This window comes from Corvus kubaryi, unplaced genomic scaffold (genome assembly GCF_017639235.1).
Source record: "Corvus kubaryi isolate FWS band 111438036 unplaced genomic scaffold, C.kubaryi_AGA036_p1.0 split3-73, whole genome shotgun sequence".
NCBI classification, from domain to species: Eukaryota; Metazoa; Chordata; class Aves; order Passeriformes; family Corvidae; genus Corvus; species Corvus kubaryi.
This window is the reverse complement of record NW_024582091.1, coordinates 47,433,740-47,453,919: the sequence shown is the minus strand read 5'-3', so window position 1 is coordinate 47,453,919 and position 20,180 is coordinate 47,433,740. Positions and strand designations below refer to the sequence as shown.

At 40.2% G+C, this 20,180-nt stretch overlaps 1 protein-coding gene across 1 annotated transcript; it reads left to right on the top strand.

The window, feature by feature from the left end:
- The first annotated feature begins 6 nt into the window (after nucleotides 1–6).
- PIGM (phosphatidylinositol glycan anchor biosynthesis class M) lies at nucleotides 7–5,993 on the top strand. Its single transcript, XM_042017188.1, has one exon. The coding sequence runs from the start codon at nucleotides 37–39 to the stop codon at nucleotides 1,288–1,290; it is 1,254 nt and encodes a 417-aa protein (XP_041873122.1). The 5' UTR covers nucleotides 7–36; the 3' UTR covers nucleotides 1,291–5,993.
- The last annotated feature ends 14,187 nt before the right edge of the window (nucleotides 5,994–20,180 follow it).

Below are 20,180 nucleotides of genomic sequence, written 5' to 3'. Positions count from 1 at the left end.
CGTGTCCCTGCTCCCGCATTCCGCCGCGCGGGAGGGATGGCGGGCGCGGGCGCGGCCCTGCTCGCGGGGCTGCTGGCGAGGCTGGCGCTGGTGCTGTACGGGCTGTACCAGGACCGCGCCATGCGGGTGCGCTACACCGACGTCGACTACCGGGTGTTCACAGACGCGGCGCGGCTGGTGACCGAGGGGCGTTCGCCCTACCGGCGGGCCACGTACCGCTACACGCCGCTCCTGGCCTGGCTGCTGACGCCCAACGTGTTCTTCGTCGAGGCTTTCGGCAAGATGCTCTTCGTGGCCGGGGACCTGGCGGCTGCTGTCGTCGCCTACCGGGCCCTGCGGCGCCGAGGAGCCGCCGCCGGCCGCGCCTGCGGGTGCTGCGCCGCCGCCTGGCTCCTCAACCCCCTGCCCATGGCCGTGTCCAGCCGGGGCAACGCGGAGGCGCTGGTGGCGCTGCTGGTGCTCGCCACCCTGTACTGGGTGGAGACGGGCAGCGTGGGCAAGGCCGCCGTGTGCTACGGGCTGGCCGTGCACATGAAAATTTATCCCCTGACCTACGCGCTGCCCATAGCGCTCCGCCTGCGCACCAGGCCGCGCCGCGGGGAAGGGGCGCTGGATGCGGGGGGTAACAAAACAGCGAAGTTCACGTTCATGGCGCGCCTCTGGCACCTTTTTGTAAAGATGCTGAACTGCGACGTGCTGCTCTTTGGAACGCTTGCCGGATCAGTGCTGGCTGCCTTGACTCTGGCATTTTATCACCTCTATGGCTGGGAGTTTTTGGAGCATGCCTACCTCTATCACTTGACCAGGAGGGATATCCGTCATAACTTCTCTCCCTATTTCTACATGTTGTACTTGACAGCAGAGAGCAAATGGAGTTTTGCCCTTGGGCTCGCAGCTTTCCTGCCCCAGCTGCTTTTGCTCCTGGTTGTGTCCATAGCATTCTACAGAGACCTTGCCTTCAGTTGTTTCCTACACACCACTATTTTTGTGACTTTTAACAAAGTGTGCACATCCCAGTACTTTGTTTGGTATCTCTGTCTTTTGCCCCTTGTAATGCCTAGTATTAAGATGTCCTGGCGTCGGGGCGTGCTGCTTCTTCTTCTGTGGTTCATCGGACAAGGGCTGTGGCTTACTCCTGCGTACTTTCTGGAGTTCAAAGGATATAACACTTTCTTATTTATATGGTTGGCAGGCTTGCTTTTCCTTTTAATTAATAGCCTCATAATTGTTCAGATTATTTCACATTATCAAAAAGAAGCACAAGTTGCAAAAAAACTGAAACAATGGTAATAAACTGACCAAAATCCAGAAACAGCCCTACTGTCCTTGATAAGGCATCACGTATCACCAGCCCTTTGTTTAACGAAAGTGCATGTAAGTTGTACTAAAGCACTTTGTACGTAAATGTTACTGTTTCAGGGCTGTGACAGCACTGATTGGCCTCAGTTACCTTGAGCAGCCCCAGTCCTGCCCTGAGCAGTGTCAGCAGCTGTACCTGTCTTCTGTATGGGTCTTGAAACTGTGTTGCAACCCTCTCCCCAGCGCTGCCTCCAGTTCTGTGTCCTCCCTGGAATCCCTGGAAGTACCCTGGACCAGTTCATCTCTTAAGCATGTTTGGGGCTCTGATGAATGGGCCCTACCCATCTGTACTGACTGTCTTCACCTGCCGTCTCCAGAGACAGTGTGACTGTGCCCTGCTCTTTGACCCCTCTACTGGGGTCACGCTCAGTTCCTGCTCATACTCCCTCATGGAGTAGCCCTGGCACCTTTTTCTTCATTCTCCATGCTAGTCTGCTTGAGGACCTTGGCCTTTGTCTAGAATAACACAGAAGATTTTAAAGGTGGCGTTTGATTATAAAATTGGAGTTTGACAGTTTTGTACATTCCAGTAGGTCAGTGGGGTATTTGGCAAGGCAGTTGCTCAGTATGTACACTGGGGATTATTTTTCTTTTGTTTTTACAGTAACATTTTAGCGGTGCACTGTTTGTGGCCTGTACCTGGTCTTCATGTCATTAATTCCTTGAGACTTCTAATTTATTTTAGAATTCAGGTATACCCCTCTTTCACTTATTTTTGCATATTCTGTTCTGTTTGAGTTTTTGAATAGATTTATTCCCCTTGCCATGGAGGAGGATATTCCCATATACCTGTCTTGGATCACAGATATGTATAAAGCTTAAATATTTGTTTCTTCATGCCATGATCTAGAAAAGAGGCCAGTGCCTTAAATTTCAGTTAATATACAGTTATTGTGGGTGTTAACAATAGCACATGCAAAGAGTCAAAGTACAGTTAGAATGGCACCTGTGTCCCAAAAGCACTAGAGTTTATACCAAAACAGTAATTGGAAATGTAGTTTCTCAGTGGTTCTGTTTCTCTATTAAAAAGAAATGAAAAAATGATTCAGAGTTGAAGAAATTGATCAGTTGCCAGAAAAAAAAGGAAGCTTTGAAATAGGAAGCTCTATAACCTGTCAAAACACACTTATTCCCAGAGGAGACACACAAAGATGTGGAACTGAGTGCCAGGTAGTGAGAGGAGAGCAGCGCCATTATGGAATCAATATTCTCAAGATCATCCCACAAGAGGTCTGATGTACACAGCTTTTGACAGACGTGGAAACTGACAATGTGTTTTAATAAAATCTAGTTTACATAGGCATATGCCAAATACAAGAATTTTCATATTTGCCTCACCTTTTAGTTACATCCAGTGTGAAAGTGAAACCCTTAGTGTGTAACACAGAGCAGGGCTTCAAGGCAAAATAGCTTCAACCACTTGGTGGAATTCCCAGTGATGTGATTGGGAAAGGGTATGGCCAAGTGGATTTGCTGTGCTGCCTCTCTGAACCCTGCTGTCTCCTGAGGCAGCCCTCTTCCTCAGGACTGTAGTGACTCCCACCTGTCTCACATACAGGATTTCCTTTCCTAGTTGTAGTGCTACCTCGTGAGATGGAATTACAGTATTTTGATCTGTGAACTTTTCCCATTGCTTCTCAGCCCCATTGAGGTGGTTACATGAAAGGAGAGGAACCCCCTGAGCCCCCACAGCCCAGAGCCAAAGGGCATGTTACCAGGAATGAGACCATGTCCTTACACCACACTGGCCCAGTTTGGACATTCTGATGTGTTTGAAGGAAGGATGATTTTCCTGTGATTTCCATGGTCAGAGTGTTGGGGGGTGTTTCTGCTCCTCCAGTGGAAAGCTTTTCTCTGCCATCTGCATTCTCACTTGCCTTCAAGTTGTGAAAATCCTGACAGCCTCTTTGCAAATCCAGAAACTGGATAAGGCAATGGATATTCTTTTGACTGTCTTGGTTTTTTGGGGCAGGTCTTAACAGATGTGGCACTGATTTCCTTCCCCTGGCTTTGTCTGGGATGAAGAAAATTTTATAGCACCAGCTTGTCTACATCTTCCACTAGAGGTGTATCGGTCAAAAAACTGGTGTCATAAGCCACTTGCACACAGTTTGATATTAATCAGCAAAACATCTTGTGTGTGCTGTGAGTGTGTGAAGCGAAAGCGTCCCATGTGGCTTTATTCTCCAAGGCAGAGTTGGATATACCCAGCTTCAGCAGAAGACTGAAGAGGCTCTTCTGTGTGATACTTCTGCTCACCCCATCCTGATGCCCAGGCAATGGCTCATTTTCCTTTGCAGCTGATCTTCCATTTTCCGTTACACATTTTTTCTGTTGTGAAAAGCATGTTTTCTTCCCTCAGAGCAATGTTCTGTATCGCTTTAACAGACCTACTTATGCTGTTTGCAGACATTTCAACACCTCTATTTTTCCCTTCCTGTTGGCAAAGAAAGCAAATGTAAGCCAAAAGGCATTTCTAACCTCAAAAACCTTTTGCAAAAACCAGCATTTTAAGTTACTGTATTCATAACAGAATTGCGATGTTTCTTAGGTAAGAAGTAATTTCCTTATGAAAAGTACATTCTTGATTTTTTAACAGCTAAATAATTTTGAGAAGGCAGATTTTTCAGCAATTCCACACCATTTTTTAGAATACAAATTCTGAAGCAGCAACAGGAACTGAAGGGTACCTTCCCTTTGCAGGTCAGTACCAGTCCTGCAGCAATGATTTGAGAAAGCCAGGCATAAGCAAGTTTTAAAAAAGGCTTTTAAACATGGATTTACAGTCGTCATTTTAATAATCCAGGACGAGTCCCTCTTTTTACAGTTGTTTTCTTAATCACCCAAATGTGTTTGGAATTTAGAAGTAATTCAAGTAACTCATAAAAAGCTGGAAGAAAAATGAACCGAGTAGGAAAATGAACCAATGAGAAAAATTAACCAAAGGGGATAAATGAAAAGATATTTGAGAGTTTAGATCTTGCTTTTAAAAAAAAGATTCCATAGTTAAATGGAATTATATAACTCTATTCATTAGAAAAAAAGGGATAAAGTAATTTAGTCAAGTACCAAACAAGTTACGGTTCTTGAACAAGTTATGGTGAGTAGTTATAATGCCCTTAAAATTTACCAAATTCATTTCCTATGGAACATTTATTGCTTTTGCTGCTGTTCACATTATTTTGCGTGATAATTTTATGTCCATTTATTTTCTGGTAATTAGGAACTGAAGTGTCTGGATGTCAGTGTTCCTTCCTTACCATGACTTGCGAAACTGTAATGCCGACTACTTTTTCTTTTTAAAGGTTGAAGTGCCCATTGAAATAAATGTGTCCCACCTGCAGAAATTTTTCATGTTGCGCTGAAACCAGCCCTTAAGCACAAAGTACAAGATGTGAAAGAGGAAGGGAAAAGAAGAATCAAGAAAACTAACATTTTTGCCTTGCATTTTACACTGCAGCCTATTGTCCAAAGACTCATGACTGGATTCTCAGGTGACTTCAGGCAAAGCTCAGAATTTAACAATTTGCTTTAACATTTATAAATGAAATTGCTCAAATAACAGGGTAAACAAAAATATAATACTATTTCATTCAGTTTTAGTTTGAGGATGCTGAATTACCATCTATGACACAATGTACTTTGTCCTTAAGTTTAACTTTCTTGTGTGTTACTTGCACTGTATTGACTCCTGTAATAGTAAAGACATCAATTAGGTGTGCTAAACGGAGCTCATCTGTTACCTTTTTCAAAGAAACCATGAAGCTTTTGTATTTAACAGCAAGGGGAAACTCCAGCATTTTTCATAACATTGTATAGAGAAAGTAAATGTTAAAAGAGAGTAAATTATGAGCAAATGGTTTGCTTTTTTTATCTGGGAAGAGTGAGTCATCTACTTCAAAAGGGCTGCAGAAATACATGGCAAACACAGGGAACCTCTAAATATATGAGGTTTTCCATATACATTTGCCAAAGACAGCTGCAGAATGCATGTCCTAGTGATAGCAGCATTATGGAATAGGATTACCCTGAATTTAGGACAAACCTTTTACTCAGACTGAAACCCAACCACTCAAGCAATTTGCTTGCTTAAGGGCATATTTATGTGCGCTATATTCACAAGCCCAAACATTTACCTGCACGTACAGAAGCAAAAAGAAAAGTCCCAGTCAATACACCTTTGAATAACGTTTTTCAGAGCTACCCTCAGCAAAACGGGTTCCTTAGATATTTCTTATATTTAGCACTCAGAATCTCTAGCGACTCTAAAAATGAATTACGTAAATTTTGATGCATATGGAAAATTAAATAATATGCTGCAGGGATCTTGAGGTATAATAGACACAATAAGGAACCAACTAATTATGTATTTGAAGGTGTACATTCCACCAGTATCCTCATGTTTTTCATTATAAAAATCTACACTAGTCACATTTGTGTAGGAGACATGTTTCAGTCTTTATGCAGGATGAATGAAGTCAGAGACCTACATTTTGTACTAGTAAAAGCATCGGAAAGATAAAATTTTTTCTTGATGCAGTCCCATTGTTTTGAGCGTTTTTTAAATTATATTTCTGTTAAGACATTAATGAATTGATGCAATAAATCCATGCAACTGTTACATGCATTTTTAATAGCTGGTATGTCTCTTTTTTGTCAGTATGGTGAACACCAAAATTTGTCAATTTTTAATGGTGTAAGTTGATAGTACTTGGAGCAGGATTCCTCCTGACTCCTTTCTGGCACATGCTGAGGGGGGTAGGGGCTTCTGCAGAAGAGGTTGCTTACTGGGGTGCAATCTTGCTTAATGTGTAGATAAAGCTTTAGCTGTAGTCTCTTACTATTCTTAGAGTTTAACTTCCAGATATTAATGATCTCTTCAGATAAAACATTTCATAGCTTGCACATAAAGACATTACAGATGAGAGATCCTCCCTATTTTTCATGGATATTGGTGGGGAAGCCAGCTAAAACATCTGTGGGAGAAATGTCTAAAAGAAATGTCTGTACCTGATTAGCTACAAAGACAGAACTTCAGCCTTGGAAGTCAGCTGAAATGCAGGCAAATTGAGCAGTAAGCCCATACTGTGAAATTCCCATTATTTATATGGAGGGTATTCAATCAAAAGTGCTTTCCCATTTTACAGGAGGAAAATGGGAACTCACTAGCAATTGTCAGGCTGAATGAATATAACTTTCCTTCCTTCACATTATCCTAAGGGGGTCTATAGAATGTTATAGCCTACAGTAGCACTTGGGCAGTTGTACAGGTGTGACTTGCATAAGCTATTATTAGTCAATATTGTTGGTGTAGCAAGAGGTTATTAGTAAGCAGCTACTCTCAAATTGCTTTTTGAAGGTTAACTGAAGTAAAACCTGATTCCTGCTTCACGAGGCAGCAGCTGTGTTAACAGAGATGGTACTGTTTTGACAGTAATTTTCCAAGGAGAGCTGCACTCTGTGGCCCATATGCTTCCACTCTGTGCAAAAGAACATGAATTCAAATCCCCTGGTGATCTAACAGTCAACATTTTTTAATCTATCCCATGTCCCTCCCACTGATCCAATAGATTGAATTAGCCAGAAAGCAGGCTTAGAAAATGAAGTGGAACACAAAGTATGATTATCCTCCCCTTATTTTCTGCCCTGTATTGTGTGACTATGTTGAATAATTGAGATCACCTTTTGGAAGGACACAGTCCCATTTGAGCTAGGTGTTAGAATACTTTGCTAATATGAAGTACTTTACCCAAATGCACCTGAGGGAAAATTGACTGGTTGGGTTACATGGACTTTTGTCAAATAATTGTAAAGCTACTGATAATTTATGTCAGCTTCAATATTAGCACTATTTTGTCATATCTTTCTGAGATATATACATATATACATGTGTGTGTGTAAAACAGAGTAACTAAAAATAGCAATGCTTGTAAATTCTAGTTTCAAGCTTTCCTTACTCAAAGACATTAGAGGACACATACAGCCATAAACTCTCTAAAAGAGAACAAATGCTATATCAGAGAGAATTAATAATTAATTAATAACTAATTATGTTGTTTCCACAGCTGACACCTTCCTGAAGAAAGTAGCACCTTTTTTTTATACACAGTCTGGAAATTCACATGAATAACAAGTACTTCACCTTAAAACTGTCAGATGTATTTGAAAATAGATTTTAATTACCATTAGCACTTCCAAGTTTAGTGCTGGCATCAGCCAGTTTGTTAATTCCAGCAGTACAGGAACTGAAGTCATGACCAATTTTCCTTCATGCTCTAATAAACTGGTTGATTAAGTATAAGAAAGTTTGTTGTTCAAAGTGAACCAAATGTTGTTTGTTCACTGGAAAGAAATACTGCATGGCCAGGACCAAAATTTACGTATGCAGGATGGAGCAAAGTGATCAAGAAACAAGGGCAAAAAGTGAGGCCTCAGAGACCTTGACTGTTGTCTTGTCTCTGCCACTAATTTATCATTAAGAAGTGATTGCAGCTTGCTGAGCTGTTTGCATTTGCCACTTGTGATGGCTCGATACATTTAATTGACACCTTTTTTGAGCCAAAATGTCTCCTAATCTATTTCTGTAACACACTGCTGTAATGATTGCAGTCTTGTTTGAAACAATTATAAGTCTGACTGGCAGTAAACTGTAAACACTTAACTAAAGACATTTTGATTAAAAAATACTCAACATGCCTTTTTTTTTTTTTTTTTTTTTTGCATGTATTTAAACTTTTTTTTTTTGGTGGGTTATGTTAGGCTCTCATATGCATTCCAGTGTTTCATTTTTAGGAGAGGGTGAATTACTGTTAAAGCTAAATGAAGATCTGGAATCAGATAATGGAATTCATGGTAAAAAGCTAGACAATTTAGAAAAATAATTTAGAAAAATTACAGTGAGCTGATACCATAATTAAATAAGATTTTATTTTTACTGGTCTGCTTAGATTGCATTGGAAATTCATATTGAAAATGTATTGGGAAAATGAAGCAGCAGACAACTCTGCAGCTGGTATAAATAATGAGAGATAATGGCTCAGGAACTGTTTCTGTATATTTGTAAAAAGTATATTATGATGTTATCCAAGAAAAAAGTTACTTGTTGAGCAGCACTATGAAGGCAAATTACAATTCTGCATTCATATACAGGTGAAAAGATTTCTTTACCTGTATCTTTCTCCAAAGCTTTTGTTAAAAGAGTCACAGACTACCAAATTGGAATCTGGACCAGATGTGCTGTGCCAGAAGCAGTTACAGGGAGCTTTCCGTTTGCATCAGCCTTGTAGGCTTCCCGAACAAGGGCTTGCTGAGTGCTGGAGGCCGTATCAGGGTGGCAGTGCACAGATGCAAACTTCCCCATAGCATGCTCAAAGTGATTCCTCTGCAGTTCTTAAGGTACCCAGAGGTTGCCTTAATCTATATGGTACATATCTCCTCATAAATCTACATATATCTTAAATAGATATAGATATATACACCCTATTTAACTATATATATCCACATCTGTAATAGTGCAGCAGCAAATTCAGGGACATCATGCCCATCCTGACTGGATAAACATCTGTTAAGGATATAGGAAGAAGCCCCTTTTGGTTTACAGGGACATGTCAGTCAGGCCTGAGAGTGGAAGGTAGATTTGTGTGGATCAAACTCCCTCTAGAAGGAAGGGGTAAAGTTCTTAGCTATTCCCAAAAGACAATTGGGCCTTTGCAGATTAATTAGTAATGAAAATGGGGAATAAATCTTCTCCTAATGTTGGAGACACAGGACACTGAGGGTGCTAAGTTTCATGGCTATGGAACAACTGATGCAAATACATAGAAAATTATGTCAAGGGCTATTAAATACTAAAACTATGTCCTCTGGTCTTGGGAATTCAACAAGCTGCAAATCACGGTGAAGTAGGGAAGTATTTCTAGGCAAATCTCACCTCTGTGTAGTTTTCCTCTGCATCTGTTGCTGGTATTTGGAGAAGGATACTGGTCTGATCCATGATGGTTGTTCATAGGTTCCTAACCACACAAGTGTCCCCAGCAGAGCACTCCCATAACCAAATGTGCTCCATTACTTGGCTATGCCCTTTATTTTACACCACACAAAGCTGTGTGTCAGATAACACCTCCGTTCTGGGCCTGTGTATCTGCTTGCTCTTTTCTTCCAGAGCAGACGCTATCAGATTGGGCCAGTAAACCCCAACTGCAGCTTGTTTCACTGGGATTTCACAGATGACAGTTAGCAGCTGATAACAGATTGATAGGTAAGAAGGGGAAAAAAGGGAAATCAAAGCTGACAAAACAGATCTGTGTGATAAAAAAAAGGTGCTTTTAGCTGGCCAGGTAACTAAAAAGCAGGTAGATTGAGACAGCTCATTAGGCCAGGTTAATTCAAGCATACCAAACCCCTGGAGCCTGGCTGCCTTCTCTCCCAAAAGGAAACCACAGCTTTTATGGGACTTCACATGTTTTCAATGTGGAGAAAAGGAAGTCAGGGAGTGTGAGGGAGAAACAGATAAATTGGCACAACTCCACTTACCTGTACTAATAATGGCTTGTGTAAATGCAAAATAAAATCAAGATCCAGCCCTTAGCCGAAATTGTCTTCTGTTTTAACAATAGTTTATCTTTAGCTCTGGAATGGTATGTACTGCTGTTTAGGATGATTAGCTTAGCCTGTAGGTAAGTAAAAATAGTTTTGCCTGAAGAAAATAAGTGGGTTTTTATCAGAAAGTAAACCCTTTCTACAGACTACTGCAGTTGACAAGATGTACAGTCAAAGAGTTTGGCAGATTTACCATCTAAAACATGATTTTAGTAAAAAGGAAAAGGCAGCATTCCAAGCATAGCCAATGATGTCTGGCCTGGATTGACCCATGCTGAGAAGTTGTTTTATCTCAGAAATTCAAGCCAGGCTGAAAACAGCTGTTGTGGTGGAGAGGCTGGAGATCTGGTCGCACCTGGGCTTGTGGCAGCTGTCTTTGGTAGATCCAGGCTCCTCAGAGACGTTTCCTCTGTGTATTGTGCATGTGCCTTGTTGCTCATTCCCTCTGTCTAACCTCAGCGTGCATCTGCGGGCTCACAGGGAAAGCAGCAGTCAAATTTTAGCTTCCTGTTCCCCATCACTTCCCTGTGAGAGCAGCCAAGCATGCCATTGAAATGTGACTTCGGAAAAAAGGAATTCTCTTGTGTTCCCAGTGTTTCGAATGCAAGAGTTAAAAGAAACTTCACTCTATGTGGTATAGCTCAGAACTGCTCATATATTACTTGTGTGACCACAGCCACTAAGGCAATTCTTTACTGTGACACAACTGTCATCTAAGTCCCATGTCTTACATCCAACGACTCTGTGTAGATGTGATCCTGAGGTCTTTGAACCTGGCAGCAAATGTTAACCCAGTACGAAAGACTCTATTTCTCTGCTATTTGTTGGTTCTGATTTTACGGTGATCCCGAGAATTCAAAGAAAGCTATTGAAGGCTTCCCTGCAATCTGGAATAGATTACTGTTGGGAAAGTTTCTGCTTTTGTCTAAACCAAATTTGTTTGTTTAATTATTCTCACACTAGCATATTTTCTATCATTTGCCTGCAGGCAGGCTACCTCTGACAGTGCATGGGTGCCACACTTGACTCTTTAATCACAACGGGAACAGAGATTGTTCTGCACTTCGGAGAGCTGCCTCGACCCGTTTTTCACATTCAGGTTACAAGCCCAGCAAGAGACATCAAAGGTAAGCAGTGTTGCTCACAAGATGTTTGGAAATGCGTCCTTTAAAGCCACTAGTTAGCACTGAGATTTGCTGCACTTTTGTCTCTTTACTTCACACTCACATACTTTAAGCTTTGCCTATACCTATGCAGACAGAGAAATGAAGTTTTCTTACAGGTGCATTACAGAAAATTTACAGTTCACGCAAGAATATTTTTTTGTTACAATTCATCAAGGCTAACACCATATTAATTTAGCCGTCTGGAAAATGACAATTTGATCTTTAGTGTTGATTAGTAGCTGGCATTCTGTCTAAATAGGAGGTGTCAGCTGGGTACTTAGCTGCTTGAGATTTGAGCATTACTTGGACCTAAATTAAAGTGTATTTTCAAAAACTGATAAAGTAATACAATTAATTCTTGTCAAGCTAACATGTTAGACTTATTTCCAGTGCTCTGACTGTGGGCCAAATCAAAACACTTTGCAAAGGAATCATGATGCATTAGTCACTGAACATGCATAGTGTTAAGCAGCTTAAAGGTCAAATATATTCATGAGAACATGTAATCTTATGTGTGTTTGGTGAATGAATAAGAAAAAGGTATCCATTCAAGGAGAGGAGGGTCAGAATATTGAAAAAAAAATATGACTGACATTTACGTGGGTATTACAGATGTTATTCCAATGACAGATTTCTGCAAAGCAGTTTCAAGAACACTCATGAAAAATAAAGGATATACTTCAGCCATGAGAATTTAACTAGGTACTATGCTGCCATATGGCATAGCTGCTTTCAAAGCAAATGCAGGTTTTTTTCTTTTCTGGGAGACCAGATGGCAGAGAGGCTGGTATCTAGAAGCTATCACACCTAGATCATCAGTATCAGTCAGTTGCATGGGACAGCAAATAATTTTAATCTGGTAGCTTTTCAGTAGTTTATACAAATAATGTGTGCATTTATTTCCCAAAAAACCACAAAAATATATAGTAAGATCCTTGTGATAAATTAAACATGTTTTTGTGCAGTATTGACAAGTCAAAATATAATGCACCAGGAATGTGAACTATCCCTTTTCACAAGAAGTGATCCTTCTATCTTCAGGGACTTGCCAGTAACGTGTAATGTGCAAGCCTTCCTGAGACCGGTGAAAACCCAGGCTCTAACACTGCTGACCAAACACCTTCCAAAAGCATTGCAGCCAGTTAAATGCCTTTTATGTTGCTAGCGCAGATGAGAAAGAATTGATAGCAGCATAGGATAACACCCAAAACAGATGATAAATGCTGTATTTGTGGTTTGTCTCCTATTAAAGGCTCCAGAACAAGCTGCCAAGAACAGAAATTCCATGACAAGGTGTGACCAGACCTCAGTCAAGTTAAAGCATGTCAACATTTGTAATTTAGTTCAGAGCAGTAGTGAAGTGATTTCCCCAGATGTCCCCACTCTACGGTGTGCTGGTTTGCATCACAGAGTGCAAATACATTGGAACTTTTTCAGGATGTTTTTGCTGTGTGTCAGTGTGAAGGGGGACTTCCTTTTTTCCAGTAGCAGGAGCATGGCAGTTCAATACAGAGCAATAGCAACTTGGTCAAGGAAACTCCAGTGGTACATTTTGATAAATTTGTGCTTCCAGTTGAATATCTATTACAAGAAAAATTAAGCAGAAAATACGGCAGAGCCTTGAGATTTTCATCAATTAAAAAACACAAAACAAAACAAAAAACATTACATCAATAGTAGACATGGTAGTTCTGAAAATCATCAGTTAAAAATCTCAATTCTTTTTTTTTCCTTCTTGAAACAAAATATGTTTTCTGATGTTTCCTTTTCAGTTTTGGATTAGGCTTTTCTGGATTGGCCATTTAACATGAGAAAAAATTATGCAAGAAAAAAAAAGGAAAACATCCAACACAGAAAAGCAAGCAATCTTTTTTAAAAGTATTTTTTTTTCTGGACTAAAACAAGAACATGTGATCCAATCTGCTTCTGACAATTTTCTGACAAGTTGCTACATTTCCTTTCATTTAATTTAATTACAGAGTTACTTCTTATTTGCATCTTGGAGAAGTTTTGTGGCTTCTTATTTGGGTGTTCTACCTAAAATGCACACAGGCAGTAAATAGTAAATAGTTTGTCACAACAACTGGGGATGGAGCAATATTTTATTAGTTCCTAACTCCCCTTTCTGATTGCAGTGGGACAGTGGTCATGTCACTGCTTGTGTTGCCAGGTGGCCACAGAACTACAAAAGCTAAGAAGGTAGTGGTTCCCATCTGAAAAAGCACACTGAATACATTGTTATTGCCAGAATAAATTTGATTACAAGTATTACAACTAACCAGAATACCTAGAAAAATAAACAAACCTGTGATATGGTCAACCCATCATTTGAGCCTTTTTACTTAGCGGCCATTTAGAAAGAGAAATGGTAATCAGGTGCCTCTGAGGAGTTTTGCCACTTCCTTGTTTTCACTTTTATTTTTATTTCATCCACTACAGTGTATTCTTATTCATTCTAAGAGTTCCTTCATCTTTTCAGTTTGTTTCCCCCATTATATCCTGTAATTTTATTTTCTGATGGTCTATTTATAAATTTAATAAAACATATACAAATAGTTACTGTAGATAATGCAGTTAAACTTCATTTAAAAACTGCAGGAAATTATAATGGCATTGTAGTGCACCAGAGTGGAAAGACATTCACTGCTGCTCTGTATTGCTGCTTTTCTGAAAACATACTTACTATCCAAAACTACATCTTAAAATATCATATCCCTTAATTGTATATGGGTTTGTGTCACATTGGCAATTGACCTGTTTACATGTTTAAATTAACCTTGTACTTGGACTAAGCTCTGCATCTGAATTAACCATCTTTAGGCCTCAGCAACCATTCTGCTTCCTTTAAATCAGATCACTTATTGTGAAACTTCAAAACTACCTGCAGTATTTTATCCAAGAATTGTTCAATAGTCTGACCTGTGGCTAAAAGATATAATACTTGTAAAAATGTTTTTCTAGTCTTACAAAGCCATTTAATACACTGCAATAAATATTTGGTGTATTTACCATACAGTCACTCAATGAAAACCCCATATTTTTGATGTAGATATTCTGTAGAAAGTAGGAATACTGTTCAACATGTTGGACATAACTGTAGGGTCACATCATGAGAGGGACCCCTGCCTTCTCCCTTTCATTTGCTTGGAAAGGAGCCAGGTCCAGCTCTCTGTCTGTGGAACAAAGTCTGAGGGCACAAATGTTTAAGTGGCCATTTTCTCTGCTTGCACTGAGGGCTGCTGTGCATAGATTGGGCGCACAGTGAGTTAAAACAAATAGCCGAGGTCTGAAACATTGCAAGACAGTTGAGCCAAGCTGAGTAGCTTCACAGCCATTTCACCACGATTCTTCTCCAAAAAGTTCAAACCTCTTGCTTAATACAGAAAAAAAATCAGCTTTCTTTGATGGGAAAAGAAAAACCTTTGTCTAAAGAATTCTTTGTAATGAGTTCATTTCAAACAAGGCAATCTCGAACTGCAGCCCAATCTGTCCGTTGCGTGAGGGTGATATCTGTCTGTGAATGATTACAGATTACGTTTGTGCAGGACTGTTGTGCCAGTAAGACAACAGTGCAGTCCTGCCCAGAATGTTCCTGCTGCAGCAAGTCCTTAAAGAGTATAAACATATTTCACAAACTGGCTACGGGCTCTACTCTTTTATTTCAGAAAAAAATGATCGTTTGTAGTTCTGTGTAAACCAGCAGGTTCTTCCTTTCTTGCAATGCTCTGCATATGATTCTCAAGACATTACTTACATGATGTAAGTATAAAACCTCCATCTGTAACACCTTAAATTCACTGGAGGATGCTAGCACATATCTACCACCTTCTTTAAATTTCAGTGCTACCTAATTTCTGCCTTAAAAAAAAAACCAAACAAATATAAAGTTATTGGAAAATTCTAGTTACTGTACATTCTTTCAAACTGCTTCCTACTTTGGTCTAGTTTTTGGAATATACTTGAAATAAGAAATCAGCTTTAGCTGGTGTGTTTTAAGTAGCTGGCATCTACCTTTTTATTTTTTTAATTCATTTAAAGTAGGTGTTTAAAAACATTCAAGAGCATTCTGTAAAACGTTGTTCTTCCTTGATGCTCTTCTTAACATTAAGCAGTATGGCTATACAGGTACGAATTATTCTCAAAAAATATTTGGCCGCATACTAACAATATTCCAGGAAATAGATCCCCCCAAAATACGTCAGAGCTTCCCAAACATTTAACACTCTCCCAGAAATCCAAGGCTCAGGTGTCCTGACAGCCCTTCTGGGCATGTTTCTGTCATGGCAGAAAAGTTCAGATGCTGCTGCAATTCCCATGGCTTAGTCTTTACACCTGCACTAAGGGATATTTTTTTCTCCATTTGCCATGCAGATCAAGTCAGGAGACAGCAGAAATCTTAACTACAGCAGACTCGGCCTCCTGTTCACCTGAGAAGCTGAAACCCTGCGAGTGGGCAGGGCAAACAAACATGATGCAACTGCAGCATCCATCCATCTGGCAAAATAGATGGCATTGGGGCAAAGGGGAAGCTGTCAGGTCAGCTGGAACCGGAAAGATCATGAATGCTCCAAATCTGCTGAGCATCACTGGCAGCTATTTTGACTGAACAAGCCAAGCAGAGAACTGGGGGTTATTTATAACACAGCCCAGTGCAAATTGCGTGACACTGACCACAGTGACTCACACAGCCCTGGAGGTTTCTCACCTGCAGCCCAGGAGCCTGGGAAGACTCCAAAACTCTTTTATGTTTGCAGCAATATTAGGGGCCATTTCTGTGTTAAATATGCAGAAACCCCAACGCTGCTCTTCTCTAAATTTGGAACTTTGCCCCTGAAATGCTGACTTTTTTAAGAGTGATCACCAATTTCTGTCTCTTTCTTCATGAGAAATAATAGGGATAAGACTGCTGAGCAATTCACTGTCTTTCCTGGGTCTGAAAAATTAAAATCTCATTTGCAGTACTGTTATTATTCTATTCTTTTTCCCAGTTTATTTAGGTTTGGAGGGTATTAGAGTGTTCAAGTGAAATGTTAGAAGAGAAATCTGAAGCATACCTTTCAGTCAACAGTACAGATGCATTATTCATTCAAATTTATCAAATTAGGCAGTGAGGTGACAATCTTTTACAGGAATTAAATATATGGTCAAGAGTGTTTGTAAATTAGCAATCATTCATCCTTATTCTTCAGTGCACTGTGCAATGTTCTGCGTAAAATTAGAAGACTTGTCTTTCAAAGAGATCCAACCATTTGATTTACTTTATAAAATGGTTTAAAGGAGACAAAGTTTACAATGCTTTCCCATAATTTTTGATTCAATCAAGGGAAAAAGATTATTTTTAGAGTATATAATATCTATTTCATATATATCTACTGCTCTGGCTGGGTCTAGTGAGAAAAGATCTCTATAAATCAACAATAAAGGAGTGACATTTAGAAACTGCAAATCTGAAAGGGAAATATGTTGCTGTTCTATTAAGGAGCTATACTAGCTGCCAGCTCCCACAAAAACTGGGAAGTTGCCACTCCACATGCTTGGTATCATAGCAGCATTGAAACAACTTCTATTGCTGTTAGAAAGATCATTGAAAGTGTCTCTTCTGTCTGTACTTAACTGTGTGTAAGACCAACAATGGCAACCATGAGACCACACTAATCTCTTGAGATCCTTTAGAAATACAAAAAGGATATCAAAGGTAAAAGATGAAAGGAATGAACAAATCATATAGGTGAAGCTCACCCAAAGAAATTAGGAAGGCAGCCCTGAAGCAAGTAGCAAAATTTCTATAATGAAGAGGCCACTTGAGTTTTTGTTTGCCCATGCCTTAATCTGTCATGGGAACAATTCTCCTTTTGACTTAACTGTGCATTCAAACTACAGAAGATAGTTATGGCTTTATCATGATGCAGTGGTCTTCTCAAATTGAGCAATATCCTTTGAGCATTTGGGAAATATCTGATTCATATTTATCATATTAGACTTCTTTATGTTATGTGCATGAAAAACTCAACTCCAGATTAAAGATGTCCATGCAGAGCAAAATTAAACAGGCAGTAAAATAATCTCTCTCACTACTATCCCCCTCCCTTCTTCTGTTCCCCATGGTGCTTGAGAAAATGACTCAAAGCCAAATATTTCTGTGGGCTTTGCTGTTGATCAGACTGTTCCTATCTAAGGAATCCAAACTTGACAGCTGCTTTTGGTGCCATCCCTTCATTTGCTCTCTTGGCAATCTGCTCTGCCTTGTAACATCCTGTGGAAGAAAGGAGGAAGGAAATGAGAAATTACTCATGACTGTGGGCTAGAAAAGCAATAGCAATCATGAGGTGCTTTTGCATGATTGATCTATTAGACACTTCTGTTAGCAGATTTCACTTATGGAAAGTCTGCTTGGGTCAGAACTTCTTCCAACTCATTTTGTGAAACTCTTCTGAAGGCAAAAAGGGTGCAGAGATGTGATTCTGCTCAGAGAGGAGCCCTTTCTTTCTTGACTGTGAGTGGTTTTTACTACATCTCTCAGTCCTCATACTACTGAAGTGTTGGTTGAAAAATAATTTTACACTGAGGTTACACAGATCTTGTTCATCACATTTTCATTTTCACTGGCATTGGCCAGAATGTGATCATTCTGTTTGATGACAAATGCAGAGATTTTGATTCTAGAGTGAAACCAGAAGAAAAGATATGTCTCAAGATATGTTTGGAGTGTTGTGGGGGAGCAGGAAGAAAGGCAAGATGGTGAGACTGTCATTAGTGCTGAGTATAGTCATTGACATTGAAACCAGAGTAGTCTCTTGGATATCAGATTCAGAATTCAGATTTAAAAAAAAAATACCTTGGCTCTGTCTTATGGAAGGGAAGAAGCTGAGGAAGAAGGGGGCATGCCTGCTCTCTATAGAACACTGATTGCATCCTGTCTCCTGCTGCTCCTAGCCTCACACTAACCACTCATTCTCCTGCTCTCCCCAGTGACATCTCAGAAGATTTTGTTGAACGGCTCCCTATCATTTCTTGTTGTTCTTGATGTAATTTCTTCCCTGCCATATGCTGATCTGGCATTGGGATGGATGCTGCCAGATTGTTTCTTTGTCATCAGGGGAACACAGACAGTCTTATAAAATCTCATGCCATTATCATATTGCCTATTTTTAGCTCTGCTATATAAGAAAAGCACAGAGGAGTTGGTGCTGTCACTTCTGTGAGATTCATGCTTGGTCACCAGCTTAACAACTTTATTTTTACCTACCCAGGGAATCACATGAACTCATGATAAAATCATTTTTCCTTCCTCTCTTTTTTTTACTTAGCTGTGAGATCTCTATGCTGCAAGAGAGGAGAGGAGAGGAGAGGAGAGGAGAGGAGAGGAGAGGAGAGGAGAGGAGAGGAGGATGGGTGTATGCTAAAGGACAAAGCCTCATGAACACTGCTCTACACAGTACTCCAAATCCTCAGCTGTCCAGGCCCAATTTCCTCTTTCATGGAGGCTGCCATGGCTCTGTTTGGTACACTGGCAATGTAAAAGGCTTTTGAAGTATGTGTGAGTGTAAATTACACCCTTTAAGGCCCCTCTACAGTGTATAAAAGAGCTTAAGTGTAAATTAGAAACAGATGTAACTGTTTCCAAGCAGATACGGTATCACCTGCAGTAATGGCATGTGAAAAATCCTTGCACTTTTCTTAATTACCGAGTTCAAAGTAGTAGAAAAATGAATGATAAAAGTGAAGGGTTTATGTTTCTTTAATGCTTAATAATTTACAGAATTATGTGCTTACTGTGATTCAAGGAAGCTGATTGCTGCTAATACTTCAGGCTACCTATCTTTGTGTCCTCCAGACATTTTTATTATTAATGTGAGGTCAACTTCTGAGCAAGGTTCTTTGCTGTAGGCACAAATTCTTCTGAAAATGAAAGTGCTTCATTTCCTGGATGAGAAGATAAGCCAGATAATGCTGAAAAGGAGCCATCCAATCCCTGACCTGTGCAGCTTCTGCCACATGAACTCAGGATTCACTCTCCATCCCCAGCAGCATCAGCATCCCTTCCTCACACATCCCCAGAATAACAGCCTCTGAGGAACAGCCACAATTCCCCAGCAGTGTGTCCTCAGCATCATTCCCCTGGCAGGGATGTTCACAGTATGGTCTGCTGCCCCTGTGGTACTTCGGAGCGCATTTGCCTGTGTGTTGACCTCAGTAATATTTCTGTGGGTGCCTCTGGTGTGGTGCTGCTCCCCACCAGAAGGGACTGTCCTCACTGAGGTATTTTCTGAAAATTGTCTGTTGTTAGTCTGACTCCATTCCTGTTCAGTAATAAATCTTACATACTTTCCAGGACAGAAAGACAATTTTTTTAAAAGTATCTCCATCTAGGAGATTCTTTTTATTCATGTAAAGTGGCTGTGGGTCACATTTACTCTGTTCTCAGCTCAAAGACAACTAACTGCTGTCAGCATTTTGGTTTAGCTGTTTCACTTTGGCTCAGATGGATCCTACCTGTGTTTCCCTCAGAGTTTGCTTTTTAATCTTCTCATCTAGTATTCTGGTGTCCCTGTGCATGGAAATAAAATTCCAAATAAAAGTAATCTGGGTTCCAGCCAGTACTTTTTCAGAGTAATCTGAAAACTCCTGAAAACTTCTGAAGATTTCCTTCTAAAACCTCTCTGCATTTTTACCAAATCAGCTTGCTTTGCAATGTCTTTACAGACTTTGTCTGTCACCTTCTGCTTATCTGGTTCAGCAACTCTGACCTCAAAGTGTACTTGACTTGAGATCCATGAGCTCTATGGACAAAGCAAACAGTCAGGCATACAGCACATTTCCCAGTAATCTAAATAGCTGTAATAACTGGAAATGGGTTTACACCCACACAGTTCCACTGAATATTCTTAGCTCACCCTGTATCCTCGATAGAACTAGGTTTGAGGCCAACATTTGGAAGCAGTGTGGTAATCCAGGAGATTTTAAAATTCCATTTCTCAAGTAAACACAAGTCCCATCAGCTCCTTAATTCCTAAACTGCTTTTGAGAGCTGGCTTGAAGTCTCCCAAGCCATCTGTT

Bases quoted from the DNA above. Each gene is read 5' to 3' on its own strand.
- PIGM (XM_042017188.1), top strand. From the start codon at position 37: ATGGCGGGCGCGGGCGCGGCCCTGCTCGCGGGGCTGCTGGCGAGGCTG.